Raw genomic sequence first — 25,365 nt, 5'->3', positions numbered from 1 at the left:
CCGTTCTCGAGTTTTAGCGAAACTAACGAAAAGCAATTCATTTTGATATATATAAGATAGAATAAAGATAATAAATAATTATATAGAGAACTATATTTTTGGATTAAAAATTAAACAAGCAACATACCTCTAACAGTGTAACGCAGATGATAAAGAATGGCGGTGGGCAGCACGTGTAGCGCTCCTGATAATACTTCCGATCTCGTTCCTCAGGGAGCATGCCCATCGCTACTATGTGCACCATCCTATAAGCGATTACAAAATAATTGTTTAAGATTCGTGATTATCAATTCCAAAACCCTCCGAGCTACCGTGAAAACTGAAAACGAATAATTTTGTTTCAATACCTCGTGAAGGAATTTACGATCGGCTTAAGGAGGTAGTTGTTTCACGTTCAGTGACAAAACGAAAAAAAAAAAAAACATATTAGTTTCCGTTTCGAACGTGGAAGCAATCAGTTAACTTGCTTTCCCTGTGTTCTCGGCCTGTATAAAATCGATTTCTTAACGTTTTTATTATACGAAATCACACCATATGTCATTGTGACACGACACTTGAACATAAAAATGTGTATATATTTAGCTACAGCAATCGATACGTGGCCTTTCAGAGTCAGATTATACTTGAAATTTACGTAATACAAAAATTTATATTTTCAATGTAGGTATTTATTGTAACATTTCACTGGAATTTGTTGTGGCAATAACCAAATAGTTTCCGGTGCACATTTCGCGTTTGTCATGATGACTTAAACGTCATTTATTTCATTTTGTTCCATAAACACATTCAAGGAGTATCTAATACTCATTTTGTGTTCATATGTTTTTTTTTTTGTCTATCACAAATAATAATTTTCCTGTTATGCATTGTAGTAAATAATTTCAAATTACTGATTCATTAATTCATTGACTGACGTGCTTTATTGGTTTGTTACAATGAAAAACACATGTATACACATGTATAGTTACTCTACAAGATTTTCTTTGAAACGTTTTCGTAACGACAATGAAGTCCTAGAGCAAGGGTGAGCAATCTTTTGAATCAATGGGCCAATTTAAATTTTATTTTGTTTTGACGGGCCGCACAAAAATAAGAATAAAAAAATTAAAGAAGTCAATAAAATAAATTAAATTTTAGAAATGCGGGACGCGTGTTGCTCATCCTTGTTCTAGAGTATTATTTATTTACAATTAATACAGTGTGTAATGCGTTGGCTGAAGAAGGAAAAGACAAGGTCCGATTTCTCGGCTGTTAGAACAACAATTACTGGTAGTAGCTCCTTTTGTAAGTCCGCACGGGTAGGTACCAACCACCCCGCCTATTTCTGCGGTGAAGCAGTAATGCGTTTCGGTTTGAAGGGTGGGGCAGCCATTGTAACTATACTGAGATCTTAGAACTTATATCTCAAGGTGCGTAGCGCATTTACGTTGTAGATGTATATGGGCTCCAGTAACCACTTAACACCAGGTGGGCTGTGAGCTCGTCCACCTATCGAAGCAATGAAAAAACAAATAAAAAAATTAATCACCTGGCGAATAATGTTGGATCTTCTAGTAAAAGCTTGAAATCGTTTTCCGAGCTGATTTCACGATCTCGGTGGTGAACTGCGCATCTATAGCTGCGGGTGCGCTTTCCACTCATCTGAGAAAGAAAAAAAAACTGCATAATTAAATTATTCTGGTCAACCCATCATTTTTGGTTTATTATAATTCCTGTGGATACATAACTTATGCTTATGGGTGTAGATTTAATCAAGTATACACGTATGCAACCCTTATATGTACATACATACTAATATTAATATTATAATTGTGTAAGTGTGTTTGTTTGTCCTTCTTTCACATCGAAACATCAAAGCAACAGATTAACATGTTTTGTTCGACATGACATGAGAAAATTAAAAAACTAACTTAACTTTTATCCGTCTAAGTATTATTAAAAAAAAAAGGGTGCGTTTACCTACTTATGTACGCGCGTAAGAAGTTATACTTTATTTTTATTAAATTTATTTCTTTTTTTTATTTAAATTATAATCAATTTGAAAAAAAATTGATTAAACAACATCCTCAAACACGCATATTGGACATCCCTTTTCTTGACATCGTATAAATTCGGTAATTCTCGGTACGGTTCGAAAAGTTCACCTGCGGCTATTTTCAGACTCGCCAAGTTACGTCGGTCGTATTGTAATGAGCGATTTAGTGGGCAACTTCATTCTGTTAATTCTGTGTCACGGTGCGCGCGCGTCGTAAAATTTTACTCTCATAAATTTTTCATAACGCGCCTAAAGAAGTATAACTTCAAAAAAACCCACGAGAAACTATTGTATTTTCTTTAGAAAAAACATGTTACACGTTAGAAAAAATAGTTGGCTCTTTTCCGTGACCGCTAAAGGGCAAAGTTGCGGATTACAGTAACGTAGTATACAAAGGTCCTTAATGGACTCGCTTGAGAGATGGGTCGTGAGTTTATTTCCCTATTTAAGGCAAAGAAAAAAGCAAATCTACATGTTACAATAACGAAGAAGTCCCGTCCACATGGCTATGTGATTTTACAACTGGTACTAAGAAACTTTCACGCAAATGCCAACATTCATTCTGTAAAAAGTATCAACTCGACCGGCTGGATGAATGAATAGGCAAGAATTTATAAGACAGTAAATTCATAACAAAATTTCTTTCATATAAATACTCCTAACCAGTTTACTAGATGATACTTCTACTTAATGTTTCAGCATATTTATAACCATACTATAGGACAATAGAAATCTCAATTTAAGAATCCTGCAGAATCTTTGATAGATACTACTCAGACATACTACTATACATTAATCCTAAGTGATATTGTTAGATATATTATGTGGAAATATTAAGTTCTTCAGGGATGATAATGTCAAAAGAGGAAGTGAATAGAGGGTGGGCAAAAAACATTCATTTTGAATTATGATATAATAATTTCGCTTTTATTATTCAAATTTCAAGTTATGTCTATGCTTCTTAAGAATGGGTGTAACGTGAAATATTTGGAATAAACGAGTAAAATGGCCATTTACTCTAATATGATTATCAATATAAAATTAACAAAGATGGTGTTGGTGGGTGGATTTTTAATATTTCCGATTTCGTATATTATTTTTTTCATCTTGTGTGAAAAAAAGTACAGTTAGTATTAATTATCTTAATCTCTATTAAATTTAAAGGACTGAAGATTTCCTTTTTATTCTCTGTATTTTATTATATCTGTATGTTTTAACATACACTGAATCTTTAAGTATTATTTAAATTTACTTCTAGTTCTAAATGACTCTAAATTTAAAATGTCTATGTACTTGTTTATTTTGGTATTTACATATACAATACATTTAGTTATATTATATTTACGATTTAGAATTCCCATCAATGTTTTTTGATATTCAGCAATCTCAGGCCGTTATGTTACGAAATAAAATCTATTCATGTGGTAAGTTTCCTCTTTAGAACGGCGAGGGTGTAATTTATGGTCAGCGGCGTTGTCGGCTGGCTCGCTGCCAATTTCTATCGACCCCGTTGTCGCACAGACGAACCCTCGTGCCTTCCCTTAAGTACTGTATTGCTGAAATAGGGTTGTTTGGATTCATTACGGCAAGTTAATAGCCTGTATGAAATTAGAACGACACACAGATTTCTCGACTTTTATATATATATATATATATATATATATATATTTATATATATATATATATATATATATATACATTTTTTTTATTGCTTAGCTGGGTGGACAAGCTCACAGCCCACCTGGTGTTAAGTGGTTACTGGAGCCCATAGACATCTTCAACGTAAATGCGCCACCTATCTTGAAATATAAGTTCTAAGGTCTTAAGTATAGTTTGCAACGGCTGCCCTACCCTTCAAACCGAAACGCATTACTGCTTCATGGCAGAAATAGGCAGGGTGGTGGTACCTACCCGCGCGGACTCACAAGAGGTCCTACCACCAGTAAAAAGTACCACCAGTCAAATATGTTTACGATTTATTTTAATGAAGGTCTATTTTTGAGTGACAAAGGTATATGGTAATTGTGTCCAAGTTTATTATACAAAGGGCGACCATGAGCAACGGTTTAGGCGAGAGGGCGCGCGGGTGGGCGACTGGACGCGACACCAGGCAACCGCATTGTCTCCGCAGTCGTTCAACTCAGTTTCCCACGAGACTGCGAAATGTTCAATGCCAAAATACAAATAGCCTAGACGCGCCACAGACACAGCTAAACCCGTCCCGGCAACGGGCGTCCGGGTTAATTCAGTTGACAGTGCGTGTTAGATTTGCCGCGTATTCATTACGATTGTAACAACGCTGCGTTACAATACCGAACTGCGCTACTTAACAGGATATCTTTCAGTCATGTAAAACAAAAGGCTATTATTTATTTGTTTTACGATTATTATATTAGATGGGCGTATTTTTTTATTTTATTTTTATTTATTGCTTAGATGGGTGGATGAGCTCACAGCCCACCAGTGGTGCTAAGTGGTTACTGGAGCCCAATAGACATGTATAACATAAGTGCGCCACCCACCTTGAGATAAGTTCTAAGGTCTCAGTATAGTTACAACGGCTGCCCCACCCTTCAAACCGAAACGCATTACTGATTCACGGCAGAAATAGGCAGGGTGGTGATACATACCCGCACGGACTCACAAGATGTCCTACCACCAGTAAGAATCTTTTACCGTTAATTTATCATATTAATTTTTATTTGCTAAGAGATTTCGCAGGATAGAATGTGAAGCGGCTCGGGCGCCGGTGGGCGCGGTGACTCGGCGTGGGCGCCGCGTGACTCACGTAGACATCCGACACGTCCGATACGTATCCGGAACCACTAACTAGACACTATTATTGCCTATGCCCGTCGTCAACAGCCGCACGAGCCTACACGACATAGCATTCATTTTAATTACATATTTCATTCATGGTTACTTTATATTTGCCTTATAAATCTTGTAAGCTATTTCGAAGTACGATTATGTTTTAAATAATATTAGACAATGAACCTAAAGCGATATGTAGGTGCAACTTGCTTATAACTTTGCGTCATATGTCTTTATCGATAAAACATCGATTATAATGAAGACGAGTATAAAGAGTTAATTTTTAATTTATATAAAAGAGATTAAGTAATGAAATTAACTGTAGTTTTGTAGTCTGATTATTTAAAATATATTAATAATGACTTCTTCAACAGTAAATGAGGGATTTTATCTTAATCTAGCATATTAATGTTAGATTTGGTACGGCGGAGCGATGAGTCGAGCACGTGAACTCTGGGATTGTTCCCACGTACACACCTCCGCACTATTATGTTTTAATCTGTGGTAGATATTCTTTCTTATTAATATAAATTGTGAAAGTTTACCTATACAAAATTATTTGCAAAATGGTCACGCCCAACTTAGTTTTATTACACTTAAATAATGAGAGTGATCGCGATTTATTTGTTTGTTGGAAAAGTTACGAGAGAAAATGACCACATTGGCAATTGGCAAAAAGAAAACAAATGAAAACGTTAAGACTCTGATTATCTATATATTAATACTTGAAGCAAAAACTTTGTGTCCCTTTTTACGAAAATTGCGCGGACGGAGGAGTATGAAGTTTTCCACACTTATAGAGAATATAGAGAAGAAGTGCACAATGCTATTTTTTTTTTTAAATAATGCATATAAGATACATTAAATCAATAAAGAAAACATTACACACACTACATATCATGTATTTGATGCACACACGCATGCATACTATTTATTGTCAAACTTTTGTTCTTGACGTCTGTGGTCAAATTGAGAATAGATTAAATATTGTTTGTCTTTTTTAGTATATTTTTTTAGTGTAGCCTTGGCAAAATTTGTGATTATAGAAGTATAAAATACAATTATAATAGTGTACAAACTTACAATTCCAATTAATTATAGTCGAATTTCTACTACTGCGGGACCTCTAGTACTATTTTATTATTGTTATGTGTTTATCCCTGGCACTGTGTGAATTATCAGGTGATATTATGCGCAATATATTTTCTTGTTCCAAATGTTCTGGAAATCTGTACTATAATATTGTTTATTGGCGTAGATGGGCAGTTATTGAGCCTAAGGCCTAATCTAATTCTAAGCGTTTATCGGAGCTCATACATATAATTATATGTGGATGCTGATATAATTGTATGTGACGTCAATGTCGCCACCTAATTTTAAACGTGAGGTGTCACAATTATCTTTGAGATTATCTCAGCCCGCCCTAAAACCGGAACACATTGCTGATTCGCGGGATGAATACACACGACGGTGGTACGGTGGCATCTAACGGTAGACTGTACCCCTAGCATTGATGATGTCAATGGGCGACGGAACCATCCACCATCAGGTAAGCAGTATGCTCGTCTGCCTACAAGGGCAATAACTAAAAACTTGCCCGGTTAAGACTTTAGGAGATTATGATTTTCCATGTCTGTCTATGGTATGTCTCTAACAAGACGGTGATTTCCCGGTTATTGATTACAGACCAATGGTTATTCTTTTTTTTTTATTGAGTTTTATTAAACTTACGGCATATTTGAATTGTGTTCTAAAACTGTATTCATACAAGTTTCCTATGGTCACATACATTTTACTTCCGTAGGAATAATATCCAGACGGTTTTCAAAGTAAGTACACATAGTAAGAACTCTTTGTTTTAACGAGAATATTGTTCAAGGGAAAACAAAAAAAAAATACCATAGACAATGAGCGTAGTGTTTTATTATGAATCGGCAATAACATAATATGTATATGCGCACATATAACTAATGATATATATAATGCTAATTATTGTTAAAGACAAGCTATTTTCACTGCGATTAAATTTATTTTTGATAAAACCTATTGTAGTTAAATTGTCATAACCTGTAACCTAATACTATTAAGTGTTCGGAAATCCCTGTTCGGATATCGAGGTCAGTTATCTGTATTACAATTTAATATCTACAGTATGTAAATGATACGTGAATGAGTTTTGTGACCTTGAAAATGTATAGTATGTTCAATTCAATAGAATAATTCGTATTTATATGACCGTTGTCCGTGTTGCGACATGTTTGTACAAGTTCATCATTTTTAGTGCATCGCATATGCTCATGTTTTGATGTGAATGTTTAGAGTATGTACGCATTGTGAACTTTATAATTTATGGGTAAATTTTGTAAGAAGCGTACTATATTTTTAAAAAAAAAAGGACCTAAATTGTTTAGGTAGTTTCCGGTGTTTCTTTTTGTGGACAGTTTCATGTCAGTACTTGATTTTTTTCAGGTTTCCGTAGCTAAAATATGTCGAAGACGTAACTAATATTTTTGCCCTATTTGACGTATGTCACAGACATTACACATTGAGACTATTGGAACTAAAAAGGGAAAAACTAAAATTATAAATAAATAAATTATAAACTAAAATGGGAAAAACTGAAATTGGAAATAAAATTGGCACTATAAATACTGTGTTAATGAAATTTGGAAGGTATCTTTCGTATATTATGTTTGGACAACGTCCCGAAATAAGCGTTTTTTTTTTAAATTAGGCATGTTTTCGACCGTCCGCTATTATTTACTTTGAGCTTTAACTGTGAATATTCATCGTGTTCGCGGAACCAATTACAGTGTAGTGTCCGTACTTATTATATTTATGATAGGTTGCATTTTAACATGTTCTTATTTATATTCAAATTCAAGAGAAGGCGATATCTAAATATTTCTTATTTAAATAAAATCTTAGTAAATGAGTACCTACATAGCAAAGAGGTTGGTTATTCGCTAAGAATATTACTGTAACTTTCGCCCACAACGTTGTGAGTAGATTTAATCCACCTACGATGTCTATTTCTAAATCTGATATGGTCCAATTGTTTTATTACAATACGTATCGTTTAACAGTTTCGACCATTGGAATAAGCCATAAAATTGTGTAGGTGTCGTTTTGTACATTCGTCTAATTTAACAAACATTTAAAAACGTCATTTACCTATTTTTTTGTTTTTAAATAGTGAATACGTAATTTATTCACGTAATCTATTGACATTGTTGTCAATTCAGCATCTTATTATTCGTAAGTAGGTAATTATTAGTGTGACCTATTGAAACTCGAAATTAAAGCATGCGCTCCAGATTGTGGAAAAATCAAAATTGACGCATCTTAAATTACATTACATCGAGAATAGGACAAGAATAAATATTCAAAACTATTGAAGTATTAGTGAATTAGGTAGGTAATCGAAGTTAAATTATTTATTATGATAATTTCAAGAGATCCCGTGAACGTGTTTGGAACCAAAAATCTGCGAGCACGAATAAAATTTAACCATACGTCAGAAGAAATGCTAGAGTGAAATGTAATAAAATATTTCTGTTATTCGTGAAATATTTTATAATTAACGTACAATTGAAGTCGTATTTGATTACTTAATGTACGTCATTAACTAACTTTTAACGAAAGGTTTTTCTGTAATAACACAATTAGATATTTTGCAAAATTTAGGTATTTGTTTACAAACCTAACCTAAAACTAAGTGAACCTCTTATTTTCATAATATACACTCATTTAGAAATATAACACAATTTATTTAGAAGTCGTTAAACTAAATTTAATTTCATTAATATTTAATGTGTTCCCTTGAATGTTTTGAATATCAAAAATAACAAGACTCACCCATTGTTTCAGAAAATTTAATCATACACTTATTTCGTTTGACAACTTTTTACTATTTTACTGCTTTAAATTATTTACATTTATTCACAGCACAAACATTCGTAATAGTTTAAAATAATTTTGAGGTAGATTTTTAGTTTTTGTTCGTTATTAACTAATGTTTTCGAAGACGCGAACGTAAATCAGCTGTCCTCGAGAAACCATGCAACACAAACTACTCCGCTTCGCGCTCTCAGCAGACTGACGTGACGTTACGTTTTGTTTCTCGATCGTCTTCGTCGCATGGTTCATCGTTTCGGTTTTTGTAAACCGATTTTTTTTTGTAAAGAAAACGAATTATTGGGGTTTGTCGTCACGGTGGGGGTAGTTTTATAAGATTTGGGAATTGTTTTGTTTTTCTCTCTTAAACTATACAATTAGAAATTGATATATAATTCGAGTTTTCGAGTATTCCATCACCTTTAAACAAGTAAAAACTAGCATTTTTAGCGTGTAAAATATAGGCAGGCACCCACTTCTTTTCTTTTCTAGAACAATTAAGTGTTTATAAAATGATCAAGTTTTTATTAATTACATGTAGCAATGGTAAGATCGGTGTTCGCATCACTCGTGTGAGATCGCATCATAGCGAGAATGAATAGAACCACCAACGTTAAGGGAAACTCATGCGAATCTCATCTGTTGTCAATAAAGTTTATTCGAATATTATGTTAAATATCACTATTTTGGTCAATGGCAGCAATATCTAAACATATTCAAAGTAATTGAAGTTGGCTGCGTCTATAGCATTTTTTCGCAAAGTTGCTCTCCCTAATGGAATGAGATATTAAATTATTGTCATAAGATTGTGTATTACAGGAAAAATCGATACGTGCCTTCAACGGTGATCGACTAAACTAAATTGAATTTATTGTATTATTTAAATAAACATACATAATTATCATTTTTGTTTAGGGATTGCAAAATCATATTACAAATCTTAAAACCAAACAAATATACATAATATTAGGGTCAGCATTAATATAACAATTATCAACGAATCACACAAAAAATGAAAAACCTATTAAAAAAACCAGAACAAAAGACGCACGTGTTTTAATTCCTTAACAAAGAATAGGAAGGCAAATAAAAATCTATTCTTATCTATTTTTAAATTTTATTTAAACTACCTTTAGTAACTATTAGGTTATTAGTAAAACCTATTGTAATACCAGATGTTTAAAACAACTTTAATGGACAAAGCAGTATACTATTACTTTCTCTGTAACTATGTACAAATTAACCCTTATTACTTAGTTAATGTTTTCGTACACCTGGCCAACATCTGTTACAAATTACTATCTCTTTAATCTCGATCATAATAGTTAATTTTGTAGAATTTAATCAGTTTCTAAAAAAACAATTTACGCTAAATACACCCTTTTTACCCGTTTTGCTGTTTTTACCGTAATTTAAAAATATCTTCGATGAAAGCATTTCTGTATTTAAGAGGTATACTACAAAAAAGGTGTATAATTTTTTTATATTTTTTTATTGCCCTATTAGGCAGACGAGTATACGGCCCACCTGATGGTGAGTGGTTACCGTCGCCCATGGACTTCAGTAATGCCAGGGGCAGAGCCAAGCCGCTGCTTACCGATACCTAACATTCCGTATTGTAAAATAGTAAAAATAATATTACCATTATGAATAATTAATACTTATATCATACTAGTAAACAAGTTACGCTCCGTAGTGACTATTGCAGACTGTATGTAAAATATTCTTGTAACATCTTCCGCATCACCTATCTATTGTGCTATGACAGAAACCTTCCCTGAAATACCAATACCAACTATAGTAAGTTTCAAGTAAAAGAAAATATATCATCAATGAGAACAACAAATACCTATATTCCGTTGTACCAACATCAAGTAGACGTTTGTACTCGCCCAGTGAACGCAGTTACGCTTTAGTTCATAGTAATGAATATAAAATAGCCTAGCCATACTGTATTTTATTACAAATCACAAATATTTATAAGAATATCAATAAAATATTGTTTTTTTTAGAAGGTTCCAAAGATAAACAGATGTGGCGGTACACTTTGATCCGTCGTAATGACATTTCACGCTTTATTAACTTTTTTCTGTACACCAACTTCAACACATGGGCTACGAGCATTATTAGCAACAATGGCAGGTGTACGACAGGGGGTCGGCTAATTCGACTACTCGAGGCTGTCTGTGAGTAACTAATCCAATGAACAGAGTAACAGTATATTAGTTTGTTCGTATATTAATCTCATATTTTGGTAATTTAAAGCATATAAGTAATACATAATAATCTATGGTGATAGATTTTTCAATTTTTTACTGTTGTTTTTTTTTTTGTATAGAAAAAATGTTACAACTCGCAATTCAAATTAGCATCTAATTGTGTGTAAACGTTCAATTAAAAAAAAGTCAATTAAAAATAGCAATAACATGGTCATGCTTACTCTAGCTGCAAAGTTGGTTTAGAGTTTTTCTCCAAAACATCTAAAATGTCAGTTAGCATTTTTATTGGCTTGGCATACAGTCCACTTGATAAAATAAAATAAATAATAATAATGCCCATTTACTAACACAGCATCCTTATCTGTCACTTGTTGGATAAACTGTTTCGATAAAGTAAATTTCATTTTAACGGTAGGCAGCGACTTAGTTCTACCCCTGGCATTGCTGAAGTCCATGGGTGACGGTAACCACTCACCATCAGGTGGGCCGGATGCTCCTTTGCCTACAAGGGCAAAAAATATATATTACTTATAATATGAATGGAAAATGAAATAAGTTTTGTTTAAAGCTGGTTTCTGATACGGATATTTGGTCACGTGTACGTTTGCTATTCGCGAGATGGCGCCGCGCCGTGCAGTGGGCATGTCGTGGGTCATTAGTTATTATGAGCACCATTTGGCGAGGTGGCTTAGGTAATGTGAATACTGGCACCAGTGTAATTTATACGACAAAAACAAATAGGCTTTTTTCACGTGGTACATAAATTTTGCTGGATACTCTTGGGTTAGAAACTGCTATAGACTATTGTAGTAACTGAGCATTATAGAAAGTGTTTTCTGAACTGAATTTAAAAAAACTTAAAATCGAAATTATATGAGAAAATTTGTAAGTTAAGTTTATTTGAGACTAGCTGCCCCGCAGACTTCGTAGTGCCTAAATCGATAAATAAAAAACCTAAACTTTTCTATAAAACAAGCTTAAAACAAACAAAAGGAATCCGTCCGACGGGGGACACACTATGAAAGGGAAAAGAAAATCGTTATTTTTATTTAATTCCGAGGATTTTCTTATTTATCTACCTTTTAAACCTTCTCTGGACTTCGACAAATAATTCAAGACCAAAATTAGCCAAATCGGTCCAGCCGTTCTCGAGTTTTAGTGAGACTAACGAACAGCAATTCATTTATATATATATATATATATAGATAGATTTCTCTCGTAGCTGAATATTAACTAAATATAGATAAGCCAGCATATTCGTAAGATAACGAGACGGATAAAGTAAAAAAGCTTTACTCATCATTGTATAACAATCGTGCCATCTGGTTTGCCTACCCTGCTGCCCCTAAATGCCCCAACGTCGAAGCGCAATCAAAATTTGTTAATTTACCCAAAACGGCCAGTCATCTGTGTGTTTAGTGCGAGTTTCTTAACGTTCTCGATAGCGTAAAAGTGAAGCCAATTTTGTATGCAGTTGGAACAGCGCCCCTAGCGGCAAACGTACGCAAACGATCCCATTCCATACAAATATGAGCTAACTTTTACGCTATCGAGAACGTTAAAAAACTCGCACTAAGCACACTGAAGCTTACCTTACCTTACCTTAATCCGAGCGAAGAACGCCTTGAGTATAATTAGAGAATTATATAATTAGCAGAGTACACAGGTATATTGGGTAATATTGTATTTCGTGTTATTGATACGGACCGAATACGTACCGTATTTGTGTTTCATTGCAAGAATGTTTATTTTTAAATTATCACTATAGTATATTTTTTAACTTATAAAGACGAACGAAATAATCTGAATTGATATGATATGAATGATCCTAAATTTTGTAAGTAAATTCACCCAAGTTCCAATTAGTTTCGTAGATAGTAAAATTTGTTATATTTTATTATATAGACCGGTGAACCACCTACCTTTTGTTAAGTTGTGGAATGTATAGACTTCAGAACCTGAATACTTCCCCACCTCAACCGTGTAGTCTTAGTCTAGATTATGTGGTCATTAATCACAAGTTTCGATATACGAATTTAGGCTTCCCGACCGTACTCATATTCGCACTTTCCTCCATAACCACCTTTAGTAATAGTATCTTCAAGGGTACGATACTTCAAACCCAAACAGCTAATTGCTACCCTAAGGTATGTGAATGGATATATAACTACTAGTGTACGCCTACTGATTGTAATACGACCGTAAACACATACGCTTCAAGATTTAGATTTGTTTGATGTTTTGATGCTTACTGGTGTTAGGACATATTGTGAGTTCACACGGGAGGTACCACCACCCTGCCTATTTCTGCCGTGAAGCAGTAATGCGTTTCGGTTTGAAGGCTGGGGCAGCCGTTGTATTATACTGAGTGAGACCTTAGAACTCTAGGTGGGCCATGAACTCGTCCATCCAACTAAGCAAAAAAAGATATTGATAGTTTTGTTATTATTGATACTTAGTTAGTTATTGATACTTAGTTTTGTTATTATTAAGTAAAAGTAAAGTTTTTACCAATGTTTCTTTTATTAATATGAATAAATCTTTTTAAATAGAGTGGAATATCTTATAATACCTAACCGTTTTGTCTTCGCCCGTGTATGTATAGATTTCTATGTGAGACAGCTATTTTTAATAAACAGTAAATTTTTTGACCTCATATCTCAAGGATGTTTATTCACGTCATGGCGTCCACGTACTTTTTTATTTATTTTTATTGCCCTTGTAGGCAGACGAGCATACGGCCCACCTGCTGGTGAGTGGTTACCGTCGCCCATGGACTTCAGCAATGCCAGGGGCAGAGCCAAGCCGCTGCCTACCGCTACTTTGTCTGAATGATTGAATGAATTCTAAGGCCAGTTAAAAGTAAACATTTGGAAAAAAGATATTGATGTTACGTATCTTTTGATAGTAAGTACATACATTGTTTACATCTACATTTTTATATGTATACCTATAAAAATGAAGCGGTAATTTTAAACAAATCGATTCAGATCGGGCGGCGTTTTTGTTCCATTATTTAGAAGAAAACAAATTGGGGCTTCTACATTCGACCGTGATCGATACAACGCGCCGACGTGGAGAGCAGTGTGCTTAGTGCGAGTTTTGTAACGCTCTCGATAGCGAGCCAGTTTGCTCAAATTTGTATGCAATTGGAACAGCGCCCCTAGCGGCAAACGTACCCGGTGTTATTTTGTGAGTGCGAGTTCATATTAACGTTGTGATCTCGTAACCGAGTAATTTTATCGAAATGAGTACCACGAATGACATTTGTGCGAGTGCGTGTTACAAATTAGTGGGTTTTAACGTTTCGATCGAGTATTTCTTTAGTAGTTCTATTTTTCCAACTAGAGAGGCAAAAGTATCATGCCATAGAGCCTAATCTTTTTTTATGAAAAATGATAATATGGAGTGAAATGGATTTGATTAATTTGAAGCATTAATCAATTGGCATGGAATGAAATGAAATGAGATCAGATAATATGGGATAAAATATAATCTCTGCAAAATGCTGATTATATACTGAGATTTTTTTCAGTGGACCTTTTCGAAGACTTCGAGAAGCTACGTCCAGCGGTTTTGTTATTTTTTTTTAAATTTTTGCACTTTCACAGATACTATACAGTTAATAAACCCACGTTACTTTGTTATTGCATAGATGGGTGGACGAGCTCCCGGCCCACCTAATCTTAAGTGGTTACCGGAGCCCATAGACATCTACAACGCAAATGCCGACTCCCACCTTGAGATATTAGTTCTAAGGTCTCAGTATAGTTACAACGGTTGTCCCACCCTTCAAACCGAAACGCATTACTGCTTCACGGCAAAAATAGGCAGGGTGGTGATACCTACCCGTGCGGACTCACAAGACGTCCTACCACCAGTAATTACAAAAATTAATTTTGCGGGTTTGATTTTTATTACATGATGCTATTCCTTTACAGTGAAAGTCAATCGTAAACATTTGATAAGTACGTATTTCATTAGAAAAATTGATACCCGCCGGCGGGATTAGAACACCGGTGCATTGCAAGATACGAATACACCGGACGCCTTAACCTTTAGGCCAGGACGGTCTCAAAATTACACTTATACACGAAGAAATATTAAATACGCATTAACTAAGAAACATTAAATAGACAAAATAAAACAATTCACACAATTTAGCTCCTCGCGGTCCCTCCAAAATGTCTTTTCATCTTTTTTTCCTAGTTGTTCAATTGTAAATGAATAAATCAAAATCAAATCGAGTTTACGTTCTATACGGTGAAAAATGAAGAATTGTGAGTGTGAGTTGAGATATGCTACTCGCTTCGCAGGGCGTTTATTCACCGAGAGCAGCAATAATGTTATTTCTCGTATATTGGTAGCACGTGATGTTTTGGCATTAGACCGTCTAAATGAAATACAACGCATTTTAACAGCATTTTAATGGGAACCAACCACTTTCAAAATTATTCGGGTAATGTCACGTGTTCAAAACTATTTTGTACCTTTAGAATTAAAGTGGCTCAACCCAAAATTCTTAGTTTCTGGTAAACTTCAATATTGTAATACAATAATTGTATTTTTTTAGTTTTTCGGTTTAAACACTTTAAGGCATGCCATTTTATTTGAAAAAAGACAGAAAGAGTACTTTGTCCTTTTCTAGACTAAAAGAGACTGTTTAATTTTATAAGCTGATAGAATAATATAGAAAAGAATAATAGGATACCCTCTAATCGTCACATTGGAAAAAAGTATGGCTTTATCATTTTATCATTTAAATTATTTTTTATTGCACTTATAAAACTAATTTAATTTACAATATGTAACTACATATATCTATAACTAATCCGTACTTGTCAAATTCCTCATAAATTGTCAATATTCTTAATAAAATTCCTATTAATAATATACAAGTGCAAATGTTGAGCTGCTTGCTAGAAATGATATAATAGTGTTTTGTTTTTTTGTTGTTTCCTTGTAGGCTGCCTGTAATAATCTAAATCTGTGTGAAAGGCAATAAATGATTTTATTATTATCTACTAATGGTAGTCCAGTGGTCGAAATTTGACCATAATTTATTTAAATTTTAAGTTTGAACATTATTATAGTTCTATTGTCACCTTTCTATTATCATCATTTCTATAATAATCATTGCTCTATGTCGCCAAGGCTAATTTGACCACAGATTGATAAATCAATAAACAAAAAAAGTATAAATGCATGTGTGTGTGTGTGTGTGTCAAGTACATGGTAATGTGTGTAAGGTTTTTTTATTCATTTAGTTTATTTCTTTATTGTTTATGCACAATTAAAAAAAATATATTAGCAATCTGCACTACTTCTCTATATTTTCTATAAGTGTGGGAAATTTCATACTTCTCCGTCCGCGCAATTTTCGTAAAAAGGAGTCCAACATTTTTGCTTCACGTATTACCTACTTAAAATGTAGGTTCTTAATAATAATACATAAGTGTTTTGAAATATAAAACTAATCTTAAATTTTTAGTTATACCACTTCCATTCTAAGGGTGCAATTTCGTAAACAAACTTTGCCGTAATGGCGTAACCTTTAAAATACACGAAAACTGCCCAGCATAAACATATTTTTTTAGTAACTTTAATAGAAGTATTAGAATTAGAAGTTTATTATAGAATTTATTTAATTGTAATTACATATTTAGACAACCTTAACATAATTAATCTTGGAATAGGTAATTATTTCAGCTTTTTTAATTAAGAAATTATGTTTTACATAGGTTTAATCATTTACCCGTTGAACGTTTATAAAATGATTGTATTTACGGTAATAGTGTTGATGATCTTCATTAGGTGGCCCAAATATACTAAAATTATTACGAGCATCCATCCTTATTTATAAATGTGTAAAGAAGCAAAATTATTATTACATTGTTCAAATTTCTATATAATTTATAAATATAAATCTGTACGTATGTACCTGTAAATATGTATATTGCGCGCGTGTGTGTGTGTGTGTGCGCGTGTGTATGTGCGTGTGTTTATATATTTCTATAATAGATAGGTACACAGTGTGCAATTCATTTCGAAATTATTCTTGCCCATCTAATGGTTGTCTGGAAGAGATCACTCTTAGCGATAAGACCAAGAAAGAATGTTTCACAATATTTATTCATTTTGTGTACAATAAAGAATACCTACTCTTTCACTGGTGGTAGGACCTCTTGGGAGTCCACACGGGTAGGTACCACCACCCCGCCTATTTCTGCCGTGAAGCAGTAATGCGTTTCGGTTCGAAGGGTGGGGTAGCCGTTGTAACTATACTGAGACCTTAGAACTTATATCTCGAGGTGGGTGGCGCATTTACGTTGTAGATGTCTATGGGCTCCAGTAACCACTTAACATCAGGTGGGCTGTGAGCTCGTCCATCCATCTAAGCAATAAAAAAAAAACAACTCTATCTCACACTCTCTCTCTCATCAAACAACTCTTTAAAAAAAAGCAATGATTTAATAAGAATTAAATGAAAAAGCAAAGAATTAATATGTACATATTTACAACTAGCTAGACGTCTATAAAATTTTCTAACCGAAAAAAGATATGTGTATAAACCATTAGAATAGATAAAACCTTCAAAAACAACATTATTATTAAAAACGAAAGAAAAAATCTTGATATTGTATTGGTTTCACGGCAAAATTTTTAGTGACTACTTAACTTCCTTGAAAGTGAAGAAATACTCTCAAAATCCATTAATTTGCAACTCGCACTCGCACATACAATAATCGAGAGGCTCACTTCGGTAAAGCTATTCGATACATGAGACAGCAACATTAACAAACCTTCTCTCTCCCACAAAATGAGATTCATAAGCTTACCACTAGGTGGCACTGATACAACCTCACACAAATTAAACATATCATTAACATCGACTGAGTAATTAAAAAAACTCGCACTAAGCACAGGTACATTACCCATTACCCGAATAATTATAAATATCGTTAGAAAGCTTGGCATTTCAATTAAACGCCTTAAAAAACCCTTGCGTGCTACCAATATAAAAGAAAAAATTATCGCTTCTCAAGATGAATAAACGTCCTGCAAATCAAGTAACTCGCACTCAGAGCTCCGCACGTTTCACCGTGTAGAGCGTACACTCGATGCGAGTCATTCGATTCGATTTTTGAAACTCGCACTAAGCCTACAGAAGGTTTTTTTTTTTTTTTTTTTTTTTTCCTACCTAAGCTGAGAGCCTTGAGAGGCTATGTCAGCGTAACCCTAACTTTAGTAGGTGAGCTCACGGGGCTCAAACCTGACGATGTTGCTAACACGAACCCTAGCAAGAGTCGTGCTTCGCAGAATCTACCACCGGATCGGAAACGCGACCCACTGAGAAGATCCGGCGAGAAACTCAGTGGGCTGTGTCTGAGAGTTAATTTACTCGTCGAGCCCTTCGTCGCAAGCGACGGGTTCGACGAGAACGGTGACCGGTGCTTGAAGTACCTAAAAGCACCGTTAGTGGATCGGGAGGATCCGAGATAACGTGTTTTGGGCGACGTCGACTGCTTTCCATTCTGTCCGCAGGATCGGGAATGTAGTTACCGGCGGCCACGATGAGAGGGTTCTCGTGTCGTGCCGCTTTATCGAAGTGGCGCATGGACGCCGACTGAAGATACTTACTGATGGACTCTAAGTCCAGGTCGTCATGGAGGTCGACGTTCCTGACGAACCACGGGGCTCCGACGGCTATCCTGCAAAAACGGGATTGAATAATTTGAAATGTTTTTAGGTGTATGCGGGCCGCGTGAGCGAACACTACACTTGCATAGGTCATGACGGGGCGTATGCAAGTTTTGTAGAGTGTCACCTTATTTCTAAGGGACATTTTACTTCGCCTACATATCATCGGGTAGAGACGTCCTAGAATGAAGGCGGCACGATCGCGTACCGTCTTGATGTGGGGGCGGAATGTCATCCTACTGTCGAGGGTGACGCCTAAATATTTGACCTTCGGGGCCCACGGTATGGGCTGGTCGAACATCGTGATCGGGCGAACGGCGGGGGCGGGGGTATTGACGCGCCTAGTCGGGAGGGGGATGCTCAGCGTGGTGTTCGGAGGGCGACCCCTTTTGAAGAGCACCGCTGTGCTTTTCGTGGGGTTAATGTCGATGCGCCACTTCCGGAACCACTGTCCCATGGTGGTAGCTGCGGTCTGAAGTCGTCGATGAAGCAACGCCTTCTTCCTACACGAGTAGTAGATGGCGGTGTCATCGGCGAAGAGCGCCAGATGGGTCTCCGGAGACCGGGGTATATCGTTGATATACAAACTGAATAGTAACGGGGAGAGGGCGGAGCCTTGCGGGACTCCGGCTGTGACGTGACGGGGCCGGGAACGCGTTCCCTCGACTCGATATCGGAACGAAGCAGAAGGTCCGAACCAACAATTACATGCAGTCGGTAAGTAAACGATTCGTAATTTCGATTGGTCGATCTCGTCTTATTTGGTACTTATTGTTCTTAACGATCGATTATTTAGGCACCAGACGATAAAATGTTCTAAGGTTTATTGAAAACATTGAACGAGAAACGAGGATACGTATCCATAATCTATAACTATGTCCAATGATATTTCTGCGGGACAGGTTTATTTTATTTTATCACTGAAGACGTGTAGACGAGCTCTCGATCCGTCTGCTATTAAGTGGTTAACAGAGCTTAGCGTCATAACATAACAACGTCTACATGTTTCCTACATAATACGAATTAGCTGAAATCATAGCTTAGGTACTAAATAGAATTTGAACTAGAGATAAATCATGCCAATACTGAAAATAATTTATTTATTTAGACTATTTAGGATGCTCTGTTAAAAAGATCGATAATCCTAGGTCGAGTGATGTTAAATTAATAACTTAGTACTTTATTATACACACGCGCACACACACACACACACACACACGCCGGCATCCGCACCCGCACCCGCACACGCACACGCGCACGCACACGCACACGCATACGCATACGCACACGCACGCACACGCACACATGCACACACACACACACACACACGCACGCAAACGCACACACACACACACGCACATTCGCGCACACGCCCACACACGTATATGTATACATATTAAATGATTGATCTATTGATAAAGATATACATTTATGACCTTGATACGCCACAGCATATGCGCGGTTCCATTAGAGGCCATAACGTCGTTTCATCACGTTCCAGAATAGTCTGGCTATGAGTATGCAACAACTACCACTTCGAATATTTGCTATTAAATAAGTACTTTCCTACTATCCATCCGCGCCATATCCCCGCCTTAATTTCCAATTTAGTTCAATACTAATTTCAGGGACATTAGTTTTGTTGGATTTAAATGGATCTTTACGGCATTATGCGATCACCTTGCACATATCCGAAAGTTCATGTGTATGGACATGTCTAATACACAAAACAGAACAAGTGGCCCTGAAATAATTTCTCCAGTTTATGACTAATTTCGAATGTAGCAATCATATTATGCAATGAGTTATCACTTTGCTAATGTCTGTGAGAGCTCAGCCTCTGTTAATGACACGTCAATCTGATTCACACGGCTATGATTCACTCGGCATTACACCATTCAAAGTAATAGAAAAAAATAAAAAAATATGTCAAATATTCTTTCTTCTATGTACCGGCTCAAAATTTTGCTCTGTTCAAGTTTTTTTTTTTACTGCTTAGATGGGTGGACGAGCTCACAGCCCACCAGATGTTAAGTGGTATTTGGAGCATGGGCTCCAATTTTCTATGGAGAAATCTACGACGTAAATGCGCCACCCACCTTGAGATATAAGTTCTAAGGTCTCAAGTATAGTTACAACGGCTGCCCCGCTCTTCAAGCCGAAACGCATTACTGTTTCACAGCAGAAATAGGCGGAGTGGTGGTACCTACCCGCGCGGACTCACAAGAGGTCCTATCGCCAGTAAAAAAAAAACAAAAAAAAAAACAGTTTACTTCTGACATAATTAGTTCATATTTGCAACGTTCCAATCTCTTTTGAATGTAATGCAAATTTTCTGGCTTTTACTATGCGGATTTCGTTTGAAATACGCCGTTCACGTTAGCACAACTTCCACTGAGCATTTGCTGTGGGTGTATCTAGTTTTTTTTCTTCTGATGATCATATATGAAAATGATTTAATGACTATTAATTGGAAAAAAATATTTCAAATGGATATATGGTTTTAACTGGTTACTGTAGCTCATAGATATCATGACATAAATGCCGCCAGCCGTTGAGAAACGAGTTCAAAGTAATAATTGAATTCTCTAACGGCTAATTGCCTAGCGGTAGAAATAGGCCGGATAGGCTATTCGTGTAGGTCACAATAAGATTCACTAATATTTTTACATTAATAATTTTACGAATTTCTTTAAAACTACGACATCTCAATTTTTTTTCCGGAGTAGTCTTTTGACATCCCTTTAATCATTTATCTATATAATGCATCTATGCACTATATCATACTACCATCAAATTATTTTTAAAATTCTCCTTAGAGAGACAGTCATGCCACCAATTGTGTCAACTTAAAACAGCAAAACAAATAATAATAAGCGACATCTAAATTTAGAAAAAGTGAAATATAGCAAATGTACATTCAATAAGGGTAACTTTGTCCCGCCATGCGAACAATTTTGTACGTATTGTCTCAGTTATACTGGATATTAATTAAAAATATGGATTATCCGTGAGTTATAAACGTTTACAATTAAATTTTAAATGATTTTGCATGTGCATAGAGAGCAAATCTCACAAAATTGACAAAAAAATTGTGGGCGAATGGCCAATTAAGTAGCCAATTAAGAGCGGGGTAACTTTGCCAGTGTAAGAACTGGCAATACACTTTTGATGTATTTTTACATTTAAGGCCTTATGATAGCATTGGTTCTTCTTTTATAAATAAATAAATTAGGTTGCCGTGCCATGACAGCTGCTTACCAAAACAATAAGCTTTAAATTTAGGGCTGCCAGTAAAATTCAATATAAGTACGTTTGAAAAGGACTTTTATTTATAGGAACTTATTTATCTTCTATTTATTATTACAAACCAGTCTTTATTCATTACAATTAGACAAAAGTTTTCTTACTGGTGGTAGGACCTCTTGTGAGTCCGCACGGGTAGGTACGACCACCCTGCCTATTTCTGCCGTGAAGCGGTAATATGTTTCGGTTTGAAGGGCGGGGCAGCCGTTGTAAGTATACTGAGACCTTAGAGCTTATATCTCAAAGTGGATGGCGCATTTACGTTGTAGATGTCTATGGGCTCCAGTAACCACTTAGCACCAGGTGGGCTGTGAGCTCGTCCACCTACCTAAGCAATAAAAAAAATTAATTAAAAAAACGTATTTAAATCGGTACCAAATTACTTTAGTGGACGTTGAGCGTATTCTAACAATCACACGGTGCTAGTGACCGACCTTGCGGACAGCTGAAAAACTGCTATCCGTCATAGCTTCTCAGAAACTAGATGGATCATGCATGAAAAAAATGTCTGCCGGCAATGTACTATAAATAGGCTTCGAATGTGACAACTGGGGTTTAATGATCGACAGCCGGATTACTGTATTGATTTTAATTATATATATGTTCACGAGAAATATTAGTAGAAGTTTTTATTAAAATTTGCGTAGATTTTTAACCGTGTCAGTTCACGTTTTTGTACTTAAATTATGAAAAGTATTGTCAAGTTCAGATGCAAACTGAGAAATGATTATATTAAATAACAAATAATTATTATATTATTAAAAAAAGAACTAAATAAAATTTTGTAATACAATTTTATTTGGATGTGTATTGTGGATTGCCTGAAGTAGTAGTTATATGTAAGTAAGTAACTTAATTTCGAAAGTGTAATAATTTTAAATGTCAAAAGGAATACACTGTCTTCATGGTACGTCAACGGTTTTCCAGCTAATGTTCTTTCCATTACGCGTTCTCTGGAAGAGAAGTGATCGCTTTTACCGATAAGGGGGTCTTTAGTTATTAAGTGTTTTAGTTTGATTCTATTAGTTATGCTATATTACATATCTTGTATAACGAAGCGTATTTACAGTTAACCTTATTTAAATAAATTATAAAATAGTTATTCAAGTTTTCATTGTTCGTGACGTTGTTTAATTTAATGTAATTATTTGAATAAATTATGATGAAAAAAGCCTTGTCAAACATTATAATACACGAGTTAATTTAGTTCATAGTGCGTGAGCTAACGCTAGACTACTTTGTTATATTAGCTGCCATTAGTGGGGTTTAGGCACGCTTCAGGACATTAGCCTCGAGTCGACCTAATTTCTAAACGGAGGCAGACGCGTAATTTCGAACTAACTTATAATATTAAAGAAAAGGGGTGATAAAGTTTTATAAAAAAGCAATATATTTTTATTATTAAAAAGTTCATCTAAAAACATATTCGTAAGAACATCGCAAGCAAGTCCACCGGAATAACTTATGCATAATAAAACTTTTTTTTGTTGCATTGGTTTACTGGTGGTAGGACCTCTTGTGAGTCCGCGCGGGTGGGTACCACCACCCTGCCTATTTCTGCCGTGAAGCAGTAACCGTTTTGGTTTGAAGGGTGGGGCAGCCGTTGTAACTATACTTGAGACCTTAGAACTTATATCTCAAGGTGGGTGGCGCATTTACGTTGTGGATGTCTATGGGCTCCAGTAACCACTTAACACCAAGTGGGCTGTGAGCTTGTCTACCAATCTAAGCAATAAAAAAAAATAGGTGCCTGAACGTACGGTCCACATGATTTAAGCCGGTTACGGAACTCCATAGACATCACAACGTGAAAGCTGCTACCTACTTTCAGACATGAGGTCCAAGTGTCAATTGTATTAGTTGACTTCTATCCTTCAAGCCGTCATGAGGACACACACACACACAGACAAGATACACAGCTTCGAGGCAGAAATAGGTAGGATTTATAAGACGTTCCCTAGAATAGAGTAGGATAGGGTTTAGGAGGCAGCGGCTTGGTTCTTCCCTGGTATTGCTGAAATCCATGGGCAACGGTAACCACTCACCATCAGGCGGGCCGTATGCTCGTCTGCCTACAAGGGAAATAAAAAAAATAAAAACAAATACCTAATAATAATTTAGTGACATTGCTAGGAGCATCGGCGACAACCGCCAAAATATGATAGACGCTGCTACAAGGTTAATACCAAACAAATATGATCTGGTGGAAAGTATAAAATGTTACTCTAGTCCAGATTCACATCATAAGATGGCAATGTGCTGTCTGTTCCCGAGGATGGATTGTTGACTAATAGTAAGAAAGAGCCTACTATAATCAATCCTCAATTTATAATTTTTAGTTTATTGCTTAGATGGGTGAACGAGCTCACAGCCCACCTAGTATTAAGTGGTTACCGGAGCCCTTAGACACCAACCAAGTAAATGCCCTCATCCATCTTGAGACTTGAATTCTAAGATCTCAAATTTTACAGTACAACCGCTGCCCCAACCTTCAAGCCGAAACCCATTACTGCTTCACGGTAGAGATAGGCAGGGTGTTGGTACTTACCTGTGCGGACTCACAAAACGTCCTAACAATAATAAAATAAGAAACACCTTCAACTCGGGAACCAGGGATAGGATTAATAAAATTGTCTTAATAAGTATAATACATTTCACGTCGCTTAAAATATGCAGCCAAGTTATTTTATTTTTGGTGTTCAGTATCTATCGGATATTTTTTTTTAAAACACGTGACTTAGTAGGTAGGTAGAACATTCAACTTTTGTGGGAAAATGACCACCCTTGAGAACACAAGACTCGGTGGAAACAGACAACTGAGCGCTTAGTGTGAGTTTTTTAAAGTTCTCGATAGCGTGAAAGTTAGCTCATATTTGTATGGAGTTGAAACGTTTGCCTACGTTTACCGCTAGGAGCGCTGTTCCAACTGCATACAAAATTGGCTAACTTTTACGCTATCGAGAACGTTAAGAAGCTCGCACTAAGCACACTGTAATTTGTACATACTAAAACTGCTTATTTATAATATACAGATAAAAATACAGATTAATTAGCATTTATTTTGATTGCATATTCCTCACACAGCTGACTGTGTTTTGGGCCTGATGGATTTGCCGTGTTAAAGGAAATTTGATGAATAATATCCCGAGGGTGTCGGAGAAGTTGCAACGCAACACGCGAACGGTCAAAATCCTGTCAAGTTCAGAGCAACACAGGCTAATACCTTCGGAAAGTAGTTAGCCACAAACAAAATAATATAGAAGACTCAGTACTTATATTTTATTTCTCACTAGCTGACCCGGCAGACTTCGTAGAGCCTCAATCGATAAATAAAAGACCTAAGCTTTTGTTTAAAATAAACTTAAAACAAACAAAAGGAATCCGTCCGACGGG

The 25,365-nt window shown here is 35.7% G+C and overlaps 1 protein-coding gene across 3 annotated transcripts in view; it reads right to left on the bottom strand.

Annotated features, from left to right (window-relative positions):
* stet (stem cell tumor) overlaps nt 1–25,365 on the bottom strand; it is a 127,657-nt gene that overhangs the window by 7,517 nt on the left and 94,775 nt on the right. For 2 of the 3 annotated variants that reach the window (XM_089734429.1, XM_028171315.2), the window contains 2 exons: nt 1,529–1,641; nt 128–245 (listed from right to left, as the gene is read on the bottom strand). In XM_089734429.1, coding sequence (XP_089590555.1) covers nt 128–245; nt 1,529–1,641 — 231 coding nt within the window. Of the gene's footprint in view, nt 1–127; nt 246–1,528; nt 1,642–8,707; nt 8,953–25,365 lie in introns of those variants that run through there. The other variant, XM_028171317.2, reaches the window with a different exon arrangement.

This window comes from Bombyx mandarina, chromosome 17 (genome assembly GCF_030267445.1).
Source record: "Bombyx mandarina strain Sakado chromosome 17, ASM3026744v2".
In the NCBI taxonomy this organism is placed as follows: domain Eukaryota; kingdom Metazoa; phylum Arthropoda; class Insecta; order Lepidoptera; family Bombycidae; genus Bombyx; species Bombyx mandarina.
Note: the sequence above shows the minus strand (reverse complement) of the source record. Positions and strands in the feature narration are given on the sequence as shown.